A 23,367-nucleotide genomic window follows, 5' to 3' on the forward strand; every position below is an offset into this window, starting at 1 on the left:
AGAGTTTTCATAAAATTTATTAAACATGGTCACATTTTTCCTCACCTGCCAACCTTTCTTTTCCGTTTTCACATGACCTTAATAAAGGAGTAATGGGTAGATTTGGGGTTAAGATTAGGGTAGAATATGACAGTATAATTTTCTTTTGTGACTCTGCCACTACATTTTCTTTTTTTTTTGCTCTATGTTCAGCACTAGTGGTAGAAAGTTATCTCAAACAAGCAAGCAAACAAAACAAAAGTTGATTCCTGCATGCGGCTTTTGAAGATCTGGTTTCTACGTGCTGCTGCCTCTCTTCGTGTAATCTGTGGCAGTGGTGCATTACTTTCTAGTTCCCCTCACAGTGTAGATTGTGCTCTCTCTGCTTCATGTTACCTGCTTTTCCTTGCCAGGCAAGAAAGTGCTATCATTATCCTCATATGTCTAACTCAGGACTCTGGTTTAGTAAAATCAGGGCACTGCTGGCGCACTGTCTGCATTCTTGTTGTTAGTCATCCTGTCCTGCTACTTAATATCAACATTAGGAAATACCCTAAAATGAGAATAGAAGTGTTGCAGGAAAGGCATCATTATTCTATAGTACAAAAACTACTTCTCTGCATTCTGACAGCATCGTTTTTCACTCACATCATGTTGATCTATGTGCTCTGAACAGATATGTATCATTCCCTCCCCTTTCTTTTCAGACCGAGCTAATAGATCTGTCTACGGTAGATGTGATCCTCATCTCTAACTATCACTGCATGATGGCACTGCCCTACATCACTGAGCACACTGGTTTCACAGGCACAGTGTATGCCACAGAGCCCACCATTCAAATTGGCAGGTGAGAGTATTCTTACGCCATTACCATGTGGCTGGAGAACTTGCTTCAGAGGTGACTATTTAATAGAGCGTTGTGCCAGGAACGATTGTTTTTTCCTTCTGAGAAGCTGACCAGGGACAAGGCATGGATAGATAGCTCTCTAGATAAAATAAATGTTCACTGGAATTGCCTAGAGATTGATGCCGTGTGTAGCCTTCATTGTCTGTGTGCGTGTGCGTGCGTGTGCCAAAACTGGAAGAAGGTGTTTGCTGAGATAGCCCCTCTGTGCAGATGCTGCTAATTAGGGGAAGTAACATTTAGTAAGATACCACAAAGAAGCAATGCAAAGAGCTTCAGAGAAAGGAACAGGTAGCATATTTAAGAAAAAAGATTTTATTACTTTGCTTTCAAAAGTTCCCATTTTATGGATGAGTGCAGATATAAATGGAGTCAGCTTGTAGAAAACAGGATAAGTAATTAGACGGTTAAGTTGTACTTCTGAGAGAGTGAAACTCAGGACTCTGACTCTGAGAACGTTCGTCATCTCTTCCTCTGCCCCTTCTAAGCCTTCTAAGTGATGCTACGGTTGCTGCAAGTAACCGTAGCATCACTTAGAAGAAAATTACCCCAGAGAAAAGAATCGTGTTAAACTAACAAGCATGTTATAAGGTGGACCTATCAAGACCCAAAATATAGAATCTAGGTGTCGATATAGACTCTTCACTTTGGGTTCTATTGTCTTGCAGAAGTCTAGCTCATCCATAAGATGGAATTACCAGAAACAAAACAAAATATGTCCTTGCTTTTGTGTCAGATCACATTACCTGCAGTGTGACAGGGAAGAAGTAAAGGATCTGAGGAAGAAACATTATGGAAAGTAAAACACTCAAGGTGATGGATCAGTTTCAATGAGAGTTATTGATCAGCTGAAAACATTAGACTCTAGTCTGAGAAAATTAAAGCGTGAGGATGGACGCACCCAACTGTTCTCCCAAAAGCTACAACCAGGATGATAATGAGCCTGGATCCCAGGTCTTAGACTGCTGGAGCTGGTACTGCTTCTTCAAGATGAAAGGAAGAGATGCTATTAGGAATAAATAAATAAATGGAAATGAAGTTGTTCACCATTCAAATGGAAATATATTTATGGCTTGCCACATATGAAAGGAATTTCACAACGTTGAAAATCTGTTTTTAGCTTTTTGTTTCTCCTCTGGTTATCCAGGATTCTCACAGTTCTCTGTCGCATATATTCCTCAGAGCATGTAGATCATGGATCCAGTCGAGTGAGGCATTTCTTAGATTCCCTCAGTAGTGATTCTGTGGTACTCTCTTGTGATCTGCACAGCCGGACCTTTTGTAGGTTCCTGAGTTAGATTTTTAGGATTAGTTTTCTTCCATATAGGATTTTGTTAATCCTAAAACACACATCAAGAAAACTTACTTTTTCATTTAAAATGTCTATCAAATATTATCATTTAAAAATAATCTTACTACTACCCCTACTGCCACCAAAATCAGATACCTCACAGTCATTTAACTTTTTCTCCTTTTGTATTTTTAGGTATGTAAAGGCAGAGATCTTAAGAGTGAGAGTTAAACCATAGGCTTATATATTTTAGTGTTTAAGAATAAGAAACGTGTGAGGCTTGTTTTAAAGGTGAATTAAATCATATATGTTCTGAACTTTCAACATGAAAATTCAATGAGAGGGCTAGGTTTTTGTTCAACTTTATGTGAAATGGTGCCTGCATTCCTCTACAACGGAGAGAAAGGTGACTGGAGAGGTGGAAGGCAGACAAGCCCATTTCTCTTGGCTAAAATGTCATAGTGCAGTGTTTTTCTAATTCTTTTATGAGTGTTCATCACTTTTTTGTTTAAACTCAGGCTTCTCATGGAAGAGCTGGTGAATTTCATTGAAAGAGTGCCCAAGGCCCAGTCTGCCTCCATGTGGAAGAACAAGGATATTCAGCGGTGAGCAGTTGGCCTGTCTCTTCCCCTCGACAGTAGTCTGAGGCTTTACAGACAAGACAGTCTCATTTGTTGTCTTATTATTTTATGCTTAAACATGTAAACTGTTAGAACTAAAGATTCTCTTTTCCCTGTCTTATGAAATGGTTATGTTTGATTCAACCAGCATATTTTGAGAGACAGTCATGCTATGTCAAGGTACTGTGCTAGGTCTGGGTTTTTTTTAAATTACTAAAATGATTGGCTCTATCTTTGAGGTGCTCAGGGGTTAATGGGAAATCAGATAAACAGGTGAATTACAATCTTGGATGGCGTGTGTTATAAGAAATGCTTGATCATTGTGCTATAGGCACGTAGAAGACGAAGAATTCTCTCTTCTTAGGAAAGCTGAGGAGGATGTTCCTTGGGACGTGACAATTAAAGTGGGTCTTGGAGGAAGAAAAGGGCTTTTCCAGATAGAAGAAGTCGGGAAGTGGGCATCCAGGCACAGCATCATAGGCTACATTGTATTCAGGAAACAGGGAAGTTCAGGATGGATTAGCATGGGTAAAGTAAAGGGGTGAAAGACAAAACTAAAGAGGAACGTTGGAGCGAGATATCGAAGGAGCTAATGTGTAAAGTTGAATATTATTGAGAGAGGGAAGTCCATCAGTAGAGGTTTATAAGAAGGAGAATGATGTGATCACATATTCGTTTGGGGGTAAGTAATTATGGAAGCAGCATGGAGGATGATTTAGGAGTATGGAGATGGGGCAGGAAGACTAGTGGAAGGACTGTGTCAGAACCCCAGGGAGAGAACAAAGGCCTGAACTAAGACATTGGCAATGAGCGTGATGAGTCTAACATAAGTTAACATAAAATGACAAGAAATTTCTTAGATAGAATTTAAAAAAATCAGTAGGAATTGTGAAAGAGGCTATGAAGTCATAATTAGATGGGTAATAGAAGGGGTGAGTAGAAGCCGCGGGAAAAATTCTTCCCAAAACTCAGGCTTGTTGTGGTCTCAGATATTGCAGAAATATCACACAGGATGGAAAGAGGCCCTTGGCTGTGGAAATCCCAGAGAGGCTGGTTTTAGTGGAGTGCTAGGATCAGAAACCAGATGATGAGAGGTGAAATTTTTAGAAATGTAATTAATAGAGGAGACAAAGAGACAACTTGATTCTACTTCCGGCCCTCATATTTAATGGGCGGTGGCAGACACCAGTCAGGCTTAACATACTGTGGTTTCTCTAACCCGACCAGCTGCTGCCCTCACCTCCAGGCACTGCAGAAGTCCCAGCCTTCCAGGCCCGGCATCCAGAGTCCACAGTCAAAATCTGCCTTGTGATTTCTTAAGTAGCACGTGTTTCATACACTCCTACCCAAGTCTACTCTTTTCCAGCTGCCTAAGCACCGAGTTCTTTTTTCCTCTAGGTCAGTGATTTGTTAGACATCTGGTTATCTAAACTTCTGAATGTCTTATTTTGTGAATATCCTTTCCACAAGAATATGTATATGTAGCTAGGAGAAGTGTGCTTTGTTTTTATACTGTAAGTGTTTCAGAATTTGAGCATTAGAGTCTTCTCTATGCATTTCTTTGTATGCATGTTATTTTACTTAATGGATGTAGCACAGTCCTCAATGTTTTAATTTTTTAACATTATTTTACAGAGGAGAAAACAGGCACAGAGAGGTTAGGTAACTCACTCAAGGTCAGCGAATTAGTGAGCAGTAGGATTTGGATTCAAACCCAGGCAGTTGGACTAGTCTGGTTCCAGAGCCCATGCTCTTAACCACCATGCCAGACCACCTCTTGGGCACACACATGCTCTTCTCACGTGTGTGTGAGCCCCCTCTCACGTGAGGGGCGGAGGAACTATGCTTAACTCTGCGTGTTTTATCCTGTGTTTTATGGATCTTTATATGTCTATTTCCTTGATTGGGGGATATGATGTCTGTGTGGCGTCAATTTTAGAAAGTATTTTCTGGACACACATCTGAGTCTTCTGTAAATACATAAGTGGTTTCTTTGATTTGTCCACCTACCTGCTTAGTACAAAGACCCCATTTCTCCTCATTTTGCACTCTTATTCTCAGCTACCTTTCCTCCTGCCCATTGCTAAACCTTCTTCTCCTTTTCTTTCTCTCTCTCATGTGGCCCCTGGACCACATTGGACCCAGTTCTATATACCTCCCTCCTTAGAAGCCTTAGGACTTTGTTTTCTTTCCCAGTGGAGCATGTATGCTTTGGCTTCTCTTACTTCCTCCTTTTAAATTTATACCCTTTATAATATTCTGCCACAAATAATTTTGGCACACCAGAAATGATGTTCAAAGGTCACTGTTTCCTGATTCCCAAAACCTGGGCCAAGTCTTAGGAAGTTCCAAGTCCTTGTTTTGCCTTTTCTTCTGTGACCTTGGGCTGAGTCCTTGGCAGTTTTCCTTGGCCTCCTATTTTTTGTAACGTATGAGGTAACTGGGCCACGAAAGAAGTGCCATTGCACATTAGGGAGAAAAGTCGATTGAACTTGAAAGAGCAGAGGGCTGGAGGGTGGGGAGAGGGGCTGAAATTGATTTTGTAAGGTGCTTAGGAAATCTTTTTTTAAAAAAGGTGCTAGCGGAAATAAAATCTTGAATTTACTATCTCGCCACCTGGTGGGCAAAAATCAGAGACTGTTAGAAGCCAACTTGGTAGAGGAGCAAGGAGAATAACTTGTACTTTTGCAGAAGACCATGTTTCATTATTTCTTATATCATGACCATATTTCTGATCCTGGTCAAGTATTTTGTTTTGGCTTTTGAGCATGAGATGAGCCATTCTTACTGAGAGAAAGAGAAGAGTCTAATTATTGGAAACAATATGCTGAGACATTAGATAAAACAAGAAAGACATGTCCTCTTTTTCTCCTGGATAAACTCACCATAAGTATTAAAAGTGGTGGAAGAATATGAAGACATTAGACAAAAAGTTCTTTTGAAATACTCACCTAGAATTGAACCTTGGGCCAGCACTAAAAGTGCTTCGTTCGGACAACATTTATACTAAAGGATTTACATCACTTTAAAATTTCTCTCTGTCTCAATCTACTTGATCTCTACTGTCTCAAAGCTCTATAGCATATGATATTGAGAAACACTGTTTTTTGCTGTCTGGTACATTGACATTTTCCCCAAATGATATGGGGTATGTCTTCTCTTTATTATTTTTGTTTGTTTGTTTGTTTTTTCTTTAATTCCTGTACTTTCTTTATTCAGTTTCTCTAAAGTAGGGGCCTCAAACTCAGATACCTGCAGGGATGGGGAAAATAAATACAGGAGTGAGGTGGGCAGTTGGGAACTGTGGGCCAGTGACCACGCCCCTCCAGTGGGACGACTGACACTGCCAAATCTTTCCTTTTTTTTTTTTATTTTTAAGAAAAGCTCAAAATTTGGATGTTTTAAAAGTGATTTTTAAAATCTTTTCAAAATGTTGGCTCTCACGTTAAAATAAAATCCTGTATGATCCAAGAAAAAAAGAGTGAGGTGGGCAGTTGGGAACTGTTGTCCAGTGACCACGCCCCTCCAGTGGGATGACTGACACTGCCAAATCTTTCCTTTTTTTTTTTTATTTTTAAGAAAAGCTCAAAATTTGGATGTTTTAAAAGTGATTTTTAAAATCTTTTCAAAATGTTGGCTCTCACGTTAAAATAAAATCCTGTATGATCCAAGAAAAAACAGCTCTGCAAGTTGAATGTGAGGTTCGAGCCCCCAATTTTTTACTTATACTTAAATTTTATGCAGGCAATCTCTTGGTTAAGTGCCTAGAATTAATGCATCTTAGTAGCTTAAGTTACTAATAAGACCATCAACTAAAGAAAACAGTAAATTAAAATCTTTGTAACTGGTTGGTCAAAGGAGTCTGACAAATTTCCTTAAATCATTTTCCTTAAATCATAGTTGGAATTAGCATTTGATTTAGTATTAGTATGTATACCAAAAAAACCTATTACTCTTGCTTTTTGGCAGCTGTCTGACTCCCTGCCTCAGTTGACACTGCTCCTTGAGATTTATTTAGAAGTTAGTCATCCTTCTTCTTCACGTTGACATTGCAGTTTACCCTTCTTGAAAACAGATTTTGAAGGGTAGGAAAAGGAGAATCCCTTGCAATATAATTTTTGGGTCTCAGACTTTTCCATACCCACTTCAAAGTTTAGGTTTTTTAATGGGAAAATTCAAAGCAAGATATTTCACTTAAACTAACCCAGCCTTTAGTGTTTTTTGTTTAAGGTGGGCATTTTTTGTGTGTGTGTGTGTGTGTGGAGAGAGAGGCTCCTTAAGCAGATCTTCACAGAGTGGTAGTATTTGATGGAGTCCTGACAGCTTGTTCCTTGGCTTTGCAGTTCCAGAAACTCAAAATCATTTTATTTCACTCACAGTTGATTAGCCTCTGAGGGACTGATTCAGGCTAACCAAAATCTCGGGATATTTACTGACAAACAAAAATTCCATTTAATTACTTTATACTGAGACATCTGCCTGGCTCCAGAGTTAGAATAGTTCATCTCTCTAGGACACTTTGTTCTGGTCAACAAGTCCACCGAAGAGATCAAATTATAGATAGAGAGTTTTTTGATGAGCACACAATTAAAGCAGAGATAGTTTAGGTACTCTCAAGAATTATTTCTATTATGCTATGGTCGCCTAAGCAATTGTCTTTGTCCATTTTAGAGATAAATTGACATAAAACAAAACTCAGGGACTGCAGTCTCCTTTTAGGCTAATAATGAGAAGTGTTTGATTTTGAAGCTCCTCTTTTGCTAAACTCTATCTAGGTCATCACTCTGCTGACAGTCCTCCCGACCCCACCCACAGTATGCTAAACACATTTTGCTCTAATGAGAGGAACACTACTTTCTGCTGCTCATATTCTTTGTATTCTGCTCTTATATCCATTTTGTTCATTCATTCATTCATCAAACACTTAGGAAAAGCCCAAACAGTGTTTTATTTGTAAGCTTTTAAGTGGTCCCAGTGGCCTTGAAAGTCTTTCTTTTTCACAGAAACACAAGATCTTTGTGTTGCTTATGTTGGTGGGATGGAAAAAGAGATAGCAGAGGTCTGGCATGATGTCACAGCACTGGGGAAAGGTTTACTAAGCACTCAAGTGTGATAAGAACAAAACAGAACAATGAAACCTTTTAGAAAGTACTTATGAAACATTTAGACTCTGAGAACTTGACTTTGCTAAATTAGAAAGCCGGAAAAAACAGAACTAGTTCCCACTGGGTTTCCTTATCTGACTTATCATTAATCAGCCAATAATCCTAATGGCTTTGAATGGCTTTGTAAATGCCTCTGTATGATAACGTCTTCAGTAAGCATGAGGAGAGTTTTAGGGAAAGCTAAGTTACAAGATGTTAAAGACAAGATGTTATGAAGTAGAAAGAAGTAATAACAAAGTGACTGTCTGGAAAGTGGGGGAAAGGGTGTTAGCGAAATGAATTCACGGGTAATAATGTGTAATTTAGAGAACTCCAAACTTATTTGTTGATTAAGTACCAAACGCCCGACAGTATGATGAGTTTGTAGGAAAATTCCCAAAAAAGTTTAAAACAATCCCTATGCTCAAGTTGTTTAACTCACATAGCCCCCTTTCAGTAACTGGAACAGCCTAATTTATCTTTAGACTCAAGTGAAGATTAGGTACCAAGTGGCAAGACTTAGGCTGGGGTCGGTTTGGGGTCAGCTTAAGTAGGGTTTGAATGAGGAAAGAGATCATTCTAAGGGAAGGGATCAATATAGGCAAAAACATGACAGCATCCAGTACACACCAGGAAGGAGAGAAAAGATTTGAAAGTTCACATTGTACATAGAAGAGTGAAACTTCGTACTTTTGAAAACACCAGCAATACATTTGACTAATTCCTCGTTTGTCTTTTGTCTAGCCAACAGAAAATTTAACCAAATTCTTTATTTGTGAAAATATAGTCACCAAACCTATATGAAAAAAGAAACCTTCTAGACATTGCCAAATAGAGGAATGACAAATAATAGTGAAGACCTAGAAGGTGTAGTCAGTATGTAAGGTACCAGAACAAGGTACCCAAAGAATTTAAGAATAAGGATGAGCTAGCACATACTCTGAGCCCTGGGGAAGGGAAGGAGGGAAGACTGAAGATAAGTGTTGCACTGAATGTCATATATATTTACATATTGATATATATTTTATTACTCATTTGCTGTAGTGCTTATTACAACAGTTCGTGAGAGTATTTTACCCTGATTTTAGAAATAGGGAGGAAAAAAAAGAGGTTAAGTAAATTGCTCAATATTACAATTAAAGAATCAAAAATCAAAGTTAAATTGGATATGAATATCAGCCTTCTACAAAAGGTATGTACAATTTGAGTTTATAAAAACGTCATTGAGGAGACCTGAGAAAAGCTCACGCTTAGTTACGGTATTAAAACACTGCCTCTGTACTAGAACAGGGCTCAGAAAACTTTATTAACACTGGATAGGCTGGCTCTGGGTCTCTCACTGCAGAATACTCACAACATGGAGGGAAGGATGGGGTTATGACATCCCCCAGCTTTTGTCATATTCTCTTCACTAGAAGCAAGCCTTTAGGTGGGAGGGGGTCTCATGGCGGGGTGACATGGGAGGCCCAGATCCCTGGGAGCTGTGCGGGAGCTGCCCGCCACGAAACCCTGAACTGACCAGGCCCGACTGGAGAACGGATCGTTGGGGACTTCTTAGCTGTCTTCTTCTGTCTCACTGGTTGGTGCTCCCTAATGTTTTCACCACCTCGAGCCCTGTCCTAGGGCTCGCCTCTGCCCACACTTACTGCTGCACTTCAGGGAGGACTCATTAATTACTCATTCTCTGGTTCTGTTTACCTGGGTTAACAGGTAAACATTTTGTCTTTTGAGCATCTTTACGTTGGGCACTGTGCTCAGTGCTAAGGATACAAAAATGAAAAAGATAATACTGTTTGAATAATGTGATATGAGATAAAAAGATAATACGTTATTGTTTTTATTATTATATTTAACAAGACACTTCTCCCCACTCCCAAGAGTGCTCTGCTAAACTGGTTATCAAAAATCAGTATAACCAAATGCTTCTGTATAAACAAATGCCTTCTTCAGTTTCCCTGGAACATACCTTTATGATTTCTATGCCATTTACCTTGAAGGGGGAAAATGAGAAAAGACCCAAGCTGAAATATACCTGAATTTTTCATGTCTTTTGTTTTGCTTAAGGAAATTGTTTCTCCACCTGAAACACCCAGTAATTTTTCTAGAAATAGGTTCTGGACTGTTGAGGACAAAAGTTGTAAATATTTCACACCTTCAGTCTTCCCCCTTTCCCTTCCCCAGGGCTCAGAGCATTTGCTAGCTTGCTCTGGAGACTGCCTATATCTCCAGCAGAAAGTGGAAACATTAAAATAACCAAATTACTCCTTTCGAGAGACTCTTCTGGATTTCAATCTGCTTAATTTTCACCAGACATTGTCCTAGATCGGAAGGGCCGTCAAGGGAAGAAAGCCCACTGGTGTTTTAGGTAATGGCGGTATGGGTTGTAGGGTGGGGAGGAAGCTCGGAGTAAAGGCAGAAAGCTCTAGGCCAGCCTTGCGTCTGACCAGGTAGCTCACCCTCTCAGAGGGCAGCTCAGTCGCAGGGCCTCGGGCCAAGCTGAGGGCAACATAAAGCAAATTCAACTGGGTTGAGGGGTGTGGTTGGGCTGCAAGTGTTATTTATTAAACAGCTCACTCCGGCCACTCCTGTGAGAGCCTCCCAGCTCAACCCAACATGAGAAGTCTACTGTTTATGAAGCGCAGCCCTAGGAGGCCCAAGTCATGGCAGTCTCAGATCCTGAGGAATTTAAAGGAGAAGCTAAAGCAGGGTAATAGTTTGGGTTCTTTCTCGAGACCCGCTAGAGCAGTGCCTGGACCACTCAAATTCATTGTCATTGCTGCTCATAAAAATAAATCCCCCTGGGTTGAAGAAGACCCTGGACCACTCAAATTCATTGTCTTTGCTGCTCATAAAAATAAATCCCCCTGGGTTGAAGTTCACTACAGTATTGGAGGTTGCATATGCTCCATGGGGCTGTGATGACTCTGTGTTGGGGTGGGTTGGAGATGGTCTTTTTCAGCACCTGCTTTGTGCCACATGTGTGCATTGTATCATTTACCCCCTGCAGAACAGCTCTAAAAGGAAGATGGTACTCTCCCTGTCTTACAAATGAGGAAACTGAGGCTCAGAGGTCAAGATGTAACAGAGAGGAAGAGGTCTGTTTTTTCCATTATGTCTCAGTACCTCTGAGAGAAACCCCTCCTTCCTCAAGGTGGTTGGCAGAATTACCGGGATGTGGAAGGAGAAAAGCAGTAGCAGCAGCCCCTCCCCGTGGCCTCACCAGGGGGAGCGTCTGTACCACCTCCCTGTGTCCTATACTTGGGGCCAAGGCGTCTTAAAAAGCACACAGCCTGTGCAGCTGGCCTAGACTGGTGTTACAAGACAGAAAAAGTGACAAATGGTCTGGGGTTCAAAGCAAAAGTAATTATCATCCGCATGAATTGTGAAGAAGGTGATGGGAGAAGTTACAAGTTTGAGGGAGCCTGGCACTTGAAGAGCTGTTTATAGCTCAGAATATAGAATATAGAATAAAGAGTGAACTTGTAAAGCCATGGTAAGAGCCTTGGATTTTATCCTGAGTGTAACAGCAAGCCATTACAAGTGAGAGAGAGGATGGTGGGTGTGGGTTTGTGTGTATGTTAAGATTTGCATTTTTAATATATCGTTTAGGCCCTTCAGTGAGAGAAGGCAAGTATGCAGGCAAGGAGGACTCATTTATGGCTTTCAAAGTCTCTTTTATTGCCTTGTATTGTTATAAAATTTTTCTTAGACTTAAGCTCCTTGTGAACAGAGGCCTTTCTGTTGTGCCTGTTTCATCTCTTTACAGAACTTAAATGCTATGGCCACGATCAGGGCTAACTAAATATTTATTGAATAAATACTGTAAAACCTAAAGCAATGCAATATGCATAGGCCAGATAACTGAAATCAGAAAAATCTTCCTGTGTCTGTTTATACAGAAGGTAATGAGAAGGATTGTTGATATTTTGTTGCTGGAGAAACAAAGGTAAAGGGAATTGGAGCAAAATGATCTCTATGCTAGTTTGGCTAAATATTTAGTGTTTCCCTCATTAGGATTGCCACATAACATTGTTAGGACTATTTTTCCTTCTTGCACCACTTTTTCCCTCCTCAAGTTAGTAATTCTCTTGTTTTCTTATTTGCTTAGTTTTCTATGTACTTATTACTAATCTATTTCTAACCTCTCCCCCATTTGTATAAGTCTCTCCGCTTATACATGTTCAAACTCAGTAAGTGTTCTCACGATTTTATCTTCTTAAAAATCCTTTCTCTCTTCCCCTAGCCTGATTTCCGCTGCTCTCAGGCCAGCTACATGGCTTTCGGTTTAGGATTTTCTTCACCGTTATCCCGTAGATTTCTGCACCTCTTTCTTCTGTTAGAAGCTTTGTTCTCTGGGTCCTTTTTTTTCTTCTTTTTCTTCTTGTTTACATCTTCATTTTGCAGGGCACATCCTTCAGTAACTTCATGAGAAAGAGTACATGGGAGGTAAACTTTATGAGACCCTGCTCGTCTGAAATGCCTTTGTTCTACCCTCAAACTCTGGTAGAAATGCTGATTAGATATAATTTTTTCCTAGGATTTTGAAAGCACTGCTCTATTCTCCTCCAGCTCCCAGAAATGCTATTGAAAAGCCAAGTGCTTTGAGTGTAGATCTTTTGGTGTGTATCCTATTTACTCCTCTGTGGAAACGTTTAGAATCTTTGTTCTTTAAGTTTATGATGAAATGTCAAACGAAAGGACATTTTTCATTCATGTACTGAGTACTTAGTGGGCCCTTTCTGTTTAGAACAGTGGTGGCAGCAATGGCCAAGTTCCTGTTTTGTAGGCCAAATCTGGCCTGCCACTGTTTTTATAAAGTTTTATTGGCACATTCATTCATTTACATATAGTCTGTGGCATTACATAACCATGTACAATAATTTGACAGAGACTGTATGTGGTCTGCAATGCTTAAAATATCTGTGGCCCTTTATAGAAAACATTTGCTGATCCCTAATCTAGAAAATCAAGAACTTCAATTCTGACTTAAAAAAATTTTTTCCCCTTATTTTTAGTTTTCTTCCTCATCTTCTGCGTTTTTTGGAATTCTTGTTATTTAGATGTTGACCTCCTGGACTGGCACTCAGATTTTTCTCTCTCATCTTTTCTATTTCTGTTTGTTCTTTTGTTTGGGATGTTCTTTTAGCTTTATCTCCCAACGTTTTGTGAGTTTTTCAGTTCTGCTATCATATTTCTTATTTTGGCATAATTTTTTCTATTTTTTAAATTAACTCTTATTATAATATAAAACAGATACCAAAAGCCACACAAAACAAAACATATAGATATCTCTGTGTGTGTGTGTGTGTGTGTGTGTGTGTGTGTGTGTGTGTGTGTGTGTGTGTGTTTAGTTAATAAGTTATTATAAAGCAACTACTCTTATAAGCACTGCCCAGGTTAAGGAATAGAAAATTTCTAAGAACTCAGAAGCCCCTTTCTCTGCCCCAGTCTATTCACAGTGCACTCTGAAATATGTATCATGGATTTCCATCTATGGCAGGATTGTCTTTTTGCAGCTCAGATTGCCTGCCCCATTTGGGGGCAGTGAAGGCATTTCAGGTCGTCCACAGTGTCCTTCTATTATGACCTTTATAGTCTTTGCTTGTTGTTTTGTTTTGTTTTGTTTTGCCATCTAGTGTAGCAGGATGGCACTACAAACACAAAGACTCCTCTTGGACATCCCCTGCCCTGAATCTGGAATCACCCATTTCCCTTAGAAACTCTGGATTCTCTTAGTGGGAAATAGCACTTTCTGGTTTCTAGCAATGCTCGTCGCTACTAGGTTGCCCATTGCTTCCAGGCCTCTGGAGGACAGAGCGTATATATTTTCCTTCCATTTTTAAAAATATTTTTACTATATATCATCAGAAAATACAGGCATTACATATTATCCTCTCTCCCTTTTAACCTTAATTTGCTCTTCTATAAATAACTACATATTTAATGCACACTACCAACCCATATATTCATGTTTTCATCATTTTAGTTATCTGAAACTCATTCTTTAAAAGACATCTCGGGATGGGATCACCAGAACAATATACCCTGAGTCTCGAAGGTTAATAATTGGTTTATCTGCGCTCTGTGACCTTGGAAGTCAGTTTTGCTAGATGTAGAATCCTTAGCTGGCATTTTCTTTCTTTGAGTGTCTTAAATATGTTATTCTGTTTTCTTCTAGTAAAAGCGTTGCTGTTGAAAACTCTTATAGAATCTATTTTTGTTGGGTTTTTTTTTTTTTTTTTTTTTTGCTCTTTTTGCCCACATGCCCAAAGGTTTATGTGTCTTTTTTCTTTATAGTCTAAATATTTTCCCAGGATATAGCTTCTGCTTTGTTATATAGTTTCATTCTCTCTCTCTCTCTCTCTCTCTCTCTCTCTCAATCCCCTTTTTTTTTTTTTTTTTTTTTTTTTTTTACATTTTAGCAATTGCAGTTTTTTAGTATTCGTCCTATTCCCTTGCTTAGATTTCCATTGGGAACTCCTGTTGTCTGTTGCATCTTCCTCACTTGTCTTCAAGCTACTTTGCCACTTTCTTTCAATTTTTTATCTCTTCATTTCTTTATAGCATTTAGTTTTTTCTTCCTAGATTTTACTTAACGGCATTATCTGTTGTGCTTATTCACTCTTGTGTTTCTATTAGTTTAGTCTTCATTTCTGAGTTTTTTTAAATATCTAATTCTTCATTGAGTTCTGCTACCTCATTTTTAAGGTTTTCTCATTTTTTCTTTACATGGGTCTTTCATGCCTTGTACAATTTTTTAGTGTTTTTAGCTTATTTTAAAATCTTGATATGTTTTGTTGGCATGCTTTCATTGTCTATATGCTATCATATTTTTATTTCCAAGAACTCTTTGTACTCTCTTATCACCTCTCCTTTTTTAGTAAAACTATCTTCTCATTTCTTAGGTATCCTGTCTTATTTATCTCTCTAAGGATAGCAATGATAGTTATATTCTCCCTGCTTAATTCATTTTCTCTCATTTCCTTTTCTCCTCCTCCTCCTCTCCATTTGTTTTGGCCTTTATCATTTTAGACACAGTTCAAATGTATCATAGTCCTTGGTTATTGGCCCATATTTGAGTTAGACAAATAAAAAACAGATTAGAATTCCTGTGTGCCAAGAGTAGGTCTTGTTGAATTCTAGACTTTACCGTAACATAATCTGGTTTGGTGATTTCATTGTGAAATCCCCCGCCCCTACCATGTATCTTTCAGTGTAGTTTTTTCCTTGGTGCTGATCAAATTTTTCAGAGAAATTTCTTCCAGGCTCCTACCCTGGAGGATATAAGCCTAGCTGAGAGTATTGTGGGAGCCATATGAGAAGAACATTTTTACTGTCAGTACATAAACTTTTGTTGCCTCCAGTAGTCGATGATATCCCCTAATCCAGAATCTCATTTTCACTGTCTCCAGAGAATACCCTCAGGTAACATGCCTGGGAGGGCAAAGGGCAACTGCTGAGCTATACGAAATAGATGAGGAGAACTGGAAGGTTCTATTTCTCAATCAGTTTTTTCAACAAATCCCCTTGTTCCTAGGCCCACCTTCAACTTCACTTCCAGATGTACTTGTTATTTCCAGTTGCTGGGTTCTGTAATATAAATGAAGTTACTTGAATTGAACTTTTCTGGTCTGCTAAGTCAGTTATCATTTATCCTACTTTCCTCTTTCTAAAATGCTATTGCTATGGTCTCTTCTCTTGTTCTCTTTCCTTGAGTGTATATGCGTGTGTGAAGCCCTTTACTGTATTATTCGGTGATATTTCAGGAGGGAGCAGAGCTAATGTACATGTTCAATTCAACAAAAATCCCTTCACCTATATCGTACAGAGACTCTCAAGGAAGTCACTTTTCAGGTCTGTTCTTATTGTATTAGAGCTCATGGTAATGTGTTTTTTTAATGACATATGTTGGTTGGTTGGTTGGTTTTAATGGATGCTCCTGGTGCTAGTCTGAAAGGTTAAAAATCATGTTTTAGTTTCCTTGTTTATGCCAAACCTCATCTATGTTTAACCAGTCCATTTCTATAGCTTTGCAGGAGCATGAGTAGAGTTTATTTCATTTATCTTTTGTCAACAGGGAAGAGAGTGTGAGATGTCATATAGAAATGCTCTATATTAATATGTATATGATAAGCCCTAGAACAGCCACTATGGAAATAACAAAAAAAAATGAAAAATTGTGAAAGAAATTAAGAGACTACATCAGAAAATATTCACTAACTATTAAAAAAAAAGTAGTAAAGCGGAAATAGAGGAACAAAAATGACATGAGACATATGTAAAACAAAAAATAAATTAACAAACAGAAGCCATCATATCAATAATAGCATTAAATGTGAATGGCTTAAATAGTCCAGTCAAATAACAGAGATTATCATTCTAGATATAAAAAAAGACCCAGCTATATCCCGGATAAACAAAATAGAGAATAGAAGAATAATAGAGAAAATCAGTGAAACCAAAAGTTGGTTCTTTGAAAAGATCAACAAAATTGATACACCTTTAGCTAGATAACTGAGAAAAAAAAGAAAAATTACTAGAACAGAAATAAAAGAGGAGACAGTACAACCAACTTTACAGAAATAAAAACGATTACAAAGGAATCCTATGAACAGTTACACCAGTAAGTTGGACAACTTAGATACAATGGATACATTACCTGAAAGGAATCCTCGAGAACATAAAGAACTGACAACATGATACATTTACAGGCTGTTGCCTTCTCCTCTCAAGGATGCAGTGGAAGTGTCAACTTGGAGAAGATGTTATACGATGCAAGAGGTGAACTCTGCCCTTAGTAAAATCCAGCTGGTGGGATATTCCCAGAAAATTGTGAGTGTTGATATGATTTTATTAATTAATAAATGCTTTTGATTCATGTTGTTGTTTTTTTGGTAGGATCCCATAGTTCCCTTTTATAAGCCATTCAATCACTACAAATCTTGTACTAGTTCATGGTGAAAAGACAGAGTGTTCGTCCTTTCCTCCATTCCTCCCAGCTTCTTATTGGTGCTCTTTCCTAACCTTTCATTCCCCGTCACTAGCTAGCATTCGAAAGACCAGCATGTAATGAGTCAAAAGAAAGGCATCTCATTCTATTCACTTTAGAATAGTGGGTGCTATTTTACAGATTTCAGACAAGTGAAATAGGAAATGGAGAGCATAAAAGAGATCAAGAAGCGATTGGCAAGTATAACTTTTGAGCTCTGACCTGATAATGATAAGGGTTCCCGTTTCTGCTAACCTGTGCCCAGAGCCACTCAGCACAGAGCAACCATGAGACGCACACCTAACCTGAAGAGAAAAACAGAAAAGAAAACCAAAGTATTTGTCTCTCTGGTTTATTTGGTAATATATCATCTCTGCCTTTTAATGAGTATTGGATGCCTGGTGACGTGTGGATGGGCTGAAACTCTCGGGTGACAAATAAAGACTATAGGATTGTTTTCTGTGTCTGCTACGTACTCTCTACCATCTTTCCATTTTACTTTAAACTTTGAAGTAGTTTCTGTTTCTAAGTGGAGAAGAGTATTTCTGTTGTTTTTTCCTACAAACTTATCTGACATCACTGCATTGCTGAAGGTTCGTCATACATTCTTGCTGTGCTTCTTTTTTAGGAGCTTTTCGGTGCGGTCCAGGTGACTCCTCTAAGCTCTGGCTATGCCCTTGGAAGTTCCAACTGGATTATCCAGTCCCATTATGAGAAAGTGTCTTACGTCTCTGGATCCTCCTTGCTTACCACACATCCCCAGGTAACTCTAAATTCTCTTTTAACAACTCAGCTTTTTGGTTATTTAACCCAAATTCATAATATATTCAGAGTATCATCAGCTGTTTTTAAATCTTCTTAATTTTGGTTTCTTCAGATGCTTTTTTTTAATTGTAGTAAAAACATGAGATCTACCCTCTTAACAAATTTTTAACTGTATAAGGCATTATCGTCAACTCTAGGTACAATGTTGCATAGCAGCCCTCTAGAGCTTATCCATCTTGCGACACTGAAATTGTGTTCTACAGATAGCCTTTATCCAAGGTAGAGGGTTCACGTGCCAGCATTTAGGATCATAAGTTCCTCTGTAAGATCCTGCTGCCTTTGGGTCACCTCTAGAACTCTGAGATTTCCCAACACTTCTAATAATCATAGCCTGATGAAGGACAGACATGGACACTTGTTTACTCAGCAGATATTAATTGCTTCATGTTTCCTAAGGGCCTACTATGTGTCAAGCACTCCTCCAGGTGTTAAAGGTTCAGTGGTGACTCATAGGCAAAGTCTCTTCTCATGGATCCACATTCAGCCCATGTATGGAGAGTGGATGGCGTGCAGAAAATAAATAAGCAAAGTAATATCAGATTGTGATCTAAATACTAAAAACAACAAAGTGGAGTTATGTATAGAGTGATTGAGACTAGTTTAAATTGGATGGTCAGAGAAAGCTGCTGGGGAGTTCTCCATGGAACCGAGACTTGAAGAAATGTGCCATGTAAAGCTATGAGGGCAAAGTATTACAGAGACATGGCAGACAAAGGGCTCTAAAGCCAGAAGAGGCTGGGCATGTCCACAGAGCAGAGAAGATGGTTATGATTGCCGCATACGAAGTGTAATTAGCAGAGATGTCCAAGAGATTAGCAGAGGCCAGGTCATTGTAGGACATGGTAGGCCATAATGAGAAATTCGGATTTTAATTTGTAGAGGGAAACTATTGGAAGGTTTTGTTAGTCATTCATAACTGTCATTTTGGCAAGAAGCTAAGTACATAAACATTGTTATAAATGCATCATTTATTCCATTTTAGGTATTTATAAAGAATTTGTTATTCGTTTCATAAATCCTGGTTCTTTCCATGTTCTTTCCAAAGGGGGTAGGGGAGATTCGATAGAGGATGAATGGATGGATGGGTGGGTGGGTGGATGGGTGGATGGTGGGTACATGAGTGGATGGATAGATGGATGAATAGGTAGGTAGGTAGGTAGGTAGGTAGGTAGGTAGGTAGGTAGGTGGGTAGGTGGGTAGATAGGCAGATGACTTGGGGAAGTCCATATCCCATTTTAATAAGGGAAAAAGAATGGCTGCTGTAAGTCTAGAACAGTAGAGTGATTCTGAGCTGCCACTCTGCATTGTTTTTTTTCATACTTTTTATAAGTTTCATCTCAAGGTCTAGAGAGGACGAGTTGTTATTTTTTCCCATAGCTAGCAGAATTCTGAGCCTTTCCCGCTCATTGAAATCAAAAGCCCCTCAATGTCATCTTGATCCGCTTCATTGAATCAAAATTTTTTATTGGCAGCTTCTATCATTCCTGATATATTCCTCCATGAAAGACAAAGATTACTTGGCTGCCAACTCTTCCTATTTGCCCTGTTTAAATCCAAGTCTTTACAGTATTATGGATGTAATTTCCAGTAAATTATTCTTACAAGGTTCATAAATTTAAAGGGAAAATAAGGTTTTGAAAGTAATGAGCAACATACTTAAGTAATTAATTTTAATTTCTAGCTGGCAACCAGTATTGTATGTAAAAAAGAATAAATTAGATTTTCTTTTACCCAGATAATTGGATTCTATTTTGAATTAGCAGGGATAAGAAAAGTTTTGGTTTGAAAAAACTTGATAGTCTACATCAGAAGTCAGCAAACAGTGGCCTGTGGACCAGATTTGTCCCCTGCCCCCCGACCTGTTTTTGTAAATAATGTTTTGTTGGAATATAGCCATACCCATTTCTTTATAGATTATTAATGGCTGCTTACACATCATTACAACGGTTATACTTTAAAGTGAAACTTTACATAAAAGGCCCAACCACCGGTCTACTTGACTGGAACCGTCACTAGCTAGAGAGAGTATAGCAGGCTGCTCTAATGATCTAATAAGCACAGGGGAATGAAACTTTGGATTAAGCTTGAGGTGGTAAGAGTGGAAAGGTACGTTAAAGAAAACATTGGCAGGTCTTTAAGAAATATATTGAATGCCTACTGTCTTGAGGGAAGGAAAAATACAAGACAGATTTCATGCCTGGATGACACTGAGAATGGTAAGGACACTAGTCCACTTGACAGGCAGAGCTGGTGGTGGGGGGTTTGTTTTAGAAGGGAGTAGTGGGTGTGATTAATAGGAATTTGAGAGAACATTGGACAGATGGAAATACAGAGCTGGAACATGGCTGTGAAGGCATAGATGGAGACAAATTAGAAAGTCATTAGAGTTTTAAAAGTATATAAATAAAAGACGGGGGTGAAAGACTGAGCTGTAGGGGACATTTACCAATAAACAGTGGAAGGAAGAGAAATGGTCCTGAAAGACTGTTTGGGGTGTTAGGAGGAGAATTGAGGCCAAAAAAAGTGCAGCATCTCAGACAGACAAGGAAGAGAATTAGCCTTTACTGAGCACAGGGTCTCTGTATAAATGTCTTTAAATTGATCTGATACTCAGTAACCATGCTGAAATCTCATATTGATTCTAATGTTTATCTTGATGATATTATCTTCAAAGAAGTAACAATTTTGTCGTTTCTTTCCCAATCTTTATATCTTTTCTTTTTGCATCTCTAGTCCCATATTAATCAGAAGTGATGGTAGTGGCATCCTTGTCTTGTACCACATTTTAAAGGGAATGCTTTTGTAGTTTCTTCATTAAATATGATATGCTTACTGTACATTTTTATTTATTATTTTAAGGAGTTTCTCCTCTTTTCCTAATATTCCGAGTTTTTAAATCCATCCGATAAAGATGTTAATGCCTTATCAAATGATTTTTCTGAGTCTAAGAGAGAATCATGTGACTTCTTTCCTTTAGATCATTAATGTAGTGAAGTGTAATGTTACCTTGACTCCCATTTAACCTTCCTTACATTCTCTGGATAAATCTTACGTGATCACAATTTATTCTTTTTAAAATGCCTTCCTGGAATGAGTTGGTCAGTATTTTATGGAAGTTTATAATACACCTTCATAAATGAAAAACGAACCCAGGCATTATTTTCTTGTGCTCTCTCCATTTGTTTGGAATTAAGGTACATTAGTCTCATTAGGTAAGTTGAGCAGCTTTCCCTTTTTTTCAGATATACAGATGTGTCGAATCCATTCCCAAATGTCTGCTGATTTCTGTGGTGTCATGTAGATCTGTTTTTTCAATATCCTCAACCTCACTGTCATTTATAATTATTGTAAAAAAAATGTCATTCTTCTGCTTCAAACTATTGACTTCTTATTGCCTACCCTATCAGTTGTCATGATTCTGACCTTTTGGCCCTTTACCAATTATACTTTCTCTGTTTTCATTGTTTCTTTTCTCAGCCCCAAAGCAGACTTTCCATTCTAGCCAAGTCAGTTCAGGCTGCCGTGCTCTCTCCTCTGCCTGCCTAGGCCCTCCTCCCACAGTTGGCATGCTTATTCTCACCTTCCTGACTTTTAGTGCACGATTTCCCAGGTTGGAATGTTCTCATATTTCCTACCAGACTATGTGCTTTTCATGCACTCATTTATTCAGCAGATGTTTCTGTAGTGTTTGGTGTGTGCTAGGTGTTTTGCTAGGCAATAGGGATACAAATCCTTGCCCTCAGAGAGCTTCATAGTCCTTTGGGAGACACAGACAAGTAAATAGGACATTATAGTTCAGTGTGATTCGTGCTGGGAGAGAATGTCTTGGAGGCCTTGGGGCACTTGTAGGAAGGACATCTTGGTGTGCCAGAGGGAACGGGTGTCACGGACACATTCCAAATTCAGTGACCTGGGTTGTGCTCAAATTGACTCTTAAATTCCTTGCCAAAGAAGGAAAAAAAAAGATTAGAACCAAAACTTCATCGGCCAAAAAGCACATATGAGTAACCTCAGCTGGCCTGGTGCAGCTTTCTAATCTGCATTCCTCTTGGCATTTATACACTCAGTACCGACTCTTGAAATTTGCATTGTATTTTCTATGGCTTTTTGAAAATTCCTTTTTTCATTGTACATATGTGTTTTCTCTTCAGCTAGATTGTAAGCTCCTAGGACCTAGAGACTGAGTCTCCTTTTTCTCATGCCCTGTGCAAAGTGTCCAGTAGAAACTAGCAGAGGACCGACACAATAGCCACAGCATCCCCAGGCCTAGGGCTTCTCTAAATTTTATTCTACAAGCTTTATTGTACCTGTTCACTTTGTAAGGTGTTTTTCTTTGATTCCTGGACACAATGGAATTCTCTGTTTTTGTGTGTTTGAACAAAATGTTCCCACTTAAACTGCTGAGTGGCCATTGACACCAGCAATATATACATTTGCCCTTTGGTGGTGAAATGTTGGTGGTGTCAGCTTGGTTTGGAGAGTGTCACTAAAAGCTTTTTAAGCTTATTTATTTATTTGTTTGTTTGTTTGTTTTTATTTATTTTACAGTAGCCCTGGGAATCAACAAGAAATGTCTCTGAGTTATTAGGGCTAAAATAACAAACATCTAGTCTGACCTGATCATGAAGTATCATAACTTCCAACCTGGTGGGATTCATCTTGTAGGACTGCTTTTGTTTTTTATTATAGGCATTTAATTTTCAAAGGAAGGCAGTATTGGTGGCTGAGGGTCAGAGATAATGTTCTCAGGGTCAGAGTGTGCTCTCCACTATATGTTTCCTTTAGGTCAGTAGTTCTTAACTTTTGAGAGTTATGACTCCACATGACAACCCGATTAAGTCTACAGAAAGATATGCATAGTATTTAGTGAAACCCAAAGATCTTAAATGTTCAGTTCTGTGGATTTTGATACCATGTGCTCACCACCCCAGTCAATACTTAGAACTTTTTCATCACCCTCATAAGGGGCCTTCTCTCGTGAGCCCCCTTCCCACTTGGGCAGCCACTCTTCAGTGACAGACTTCATCCGAGGACATGAGCAGATAGATGAATTGCATATAGAAAGAACAATGTGTCATTCTCTTTCCTTTACTGTTTATAGGTAACATCCCTTTTTAAATTACTAAGCGTAGTTCTCTGGTTTTGCAGCCCATGGACCAAGCTTCTCTCAAAAACAGCGATGTCCTCATCCTGACAGGCCTTACCCAGATCCCCACGGCGAACCCGGATGGCATGGTGGGCGAGTTCTGCAGCAGCCTGGGTACGTGTGCAGCCCGCCTCAGCAGTCAGGTGTTTACCTTTAGTTTGTGATAACCTTCTTTAGAATTTGTTGCCCCTTTCCTTCATATTCACACCCTCCGATGCCCCTTAAGGCCTTTTCCCCATTTATTCCTAGGCTTTTTGCTCATCCTTCAAAACCGTGGTCAACAAAAGTGGATCTTAAGCAACTTGAATCTGACAGTGCCTAAGAACAGTTGTTAAAGTAGTAAATTTGAATATTTAGCACTTTATACAACAAATACTCAACATTCTCTCCCTTGATTTATATAGAAAATTCTTATTTAATCTTCTTACTTTGGGGTGGGATTTGGTGGTGGAGCAGGGATACGTATAGG

General features: G+C 38.9%; 1 protein-coding gene across 4 annotated transcripts in view; it reads left to right on the forward strand.

The window, feature by feature from the left end:
• Window positions 1-23,367, forward strand: part of INTS9 (integrator complex subunit 9) — an 82,222-nt gene that overhangs the window by 38,737 nt on the left and 20,118 nt on the right. For all 4 annotated transcript variants that reach the window (XM_015585124.2, XM_015585125.2, XM_006906238.3 and 1 more), the window contains 5 exons: window positions 687-826; window positions 2,693-2,779; window positions 16,650-16,770; window positions 17,556-17,690; window positions 22,901-23,012. In XM_015585124.2, coding sequence (XP_015440610.1) covers window positions 687-826; window positions 2,693-2,779; window positions 16,650-16,770; window positions 17,556-17,690; window positions 22,901-23,012 — 595 coding nt within the window. The remainder of the gene's footprint in view (window positions 1-686; window positions 827-2,692; window positions 2,780-16,649; window positions 16,771-17,555; window positions 17,691-22,900; window positions 23,013-23,367) is intronic.

Source organism: Pteropus alecto, unplaced genomic scaffold (genome assembly GCF_000325575.1).
Source record: "Pteropus alecto unplaced genomic scaffold, ASM32557v1 scaffold50, whole genome shotgun sequence".
Lineage (NCBI taxonomy): Eukaryota > Metazoa > Chordata > Mammalia > Chiroptera > Pteropodidae > Pteropus > Pteropus alecto.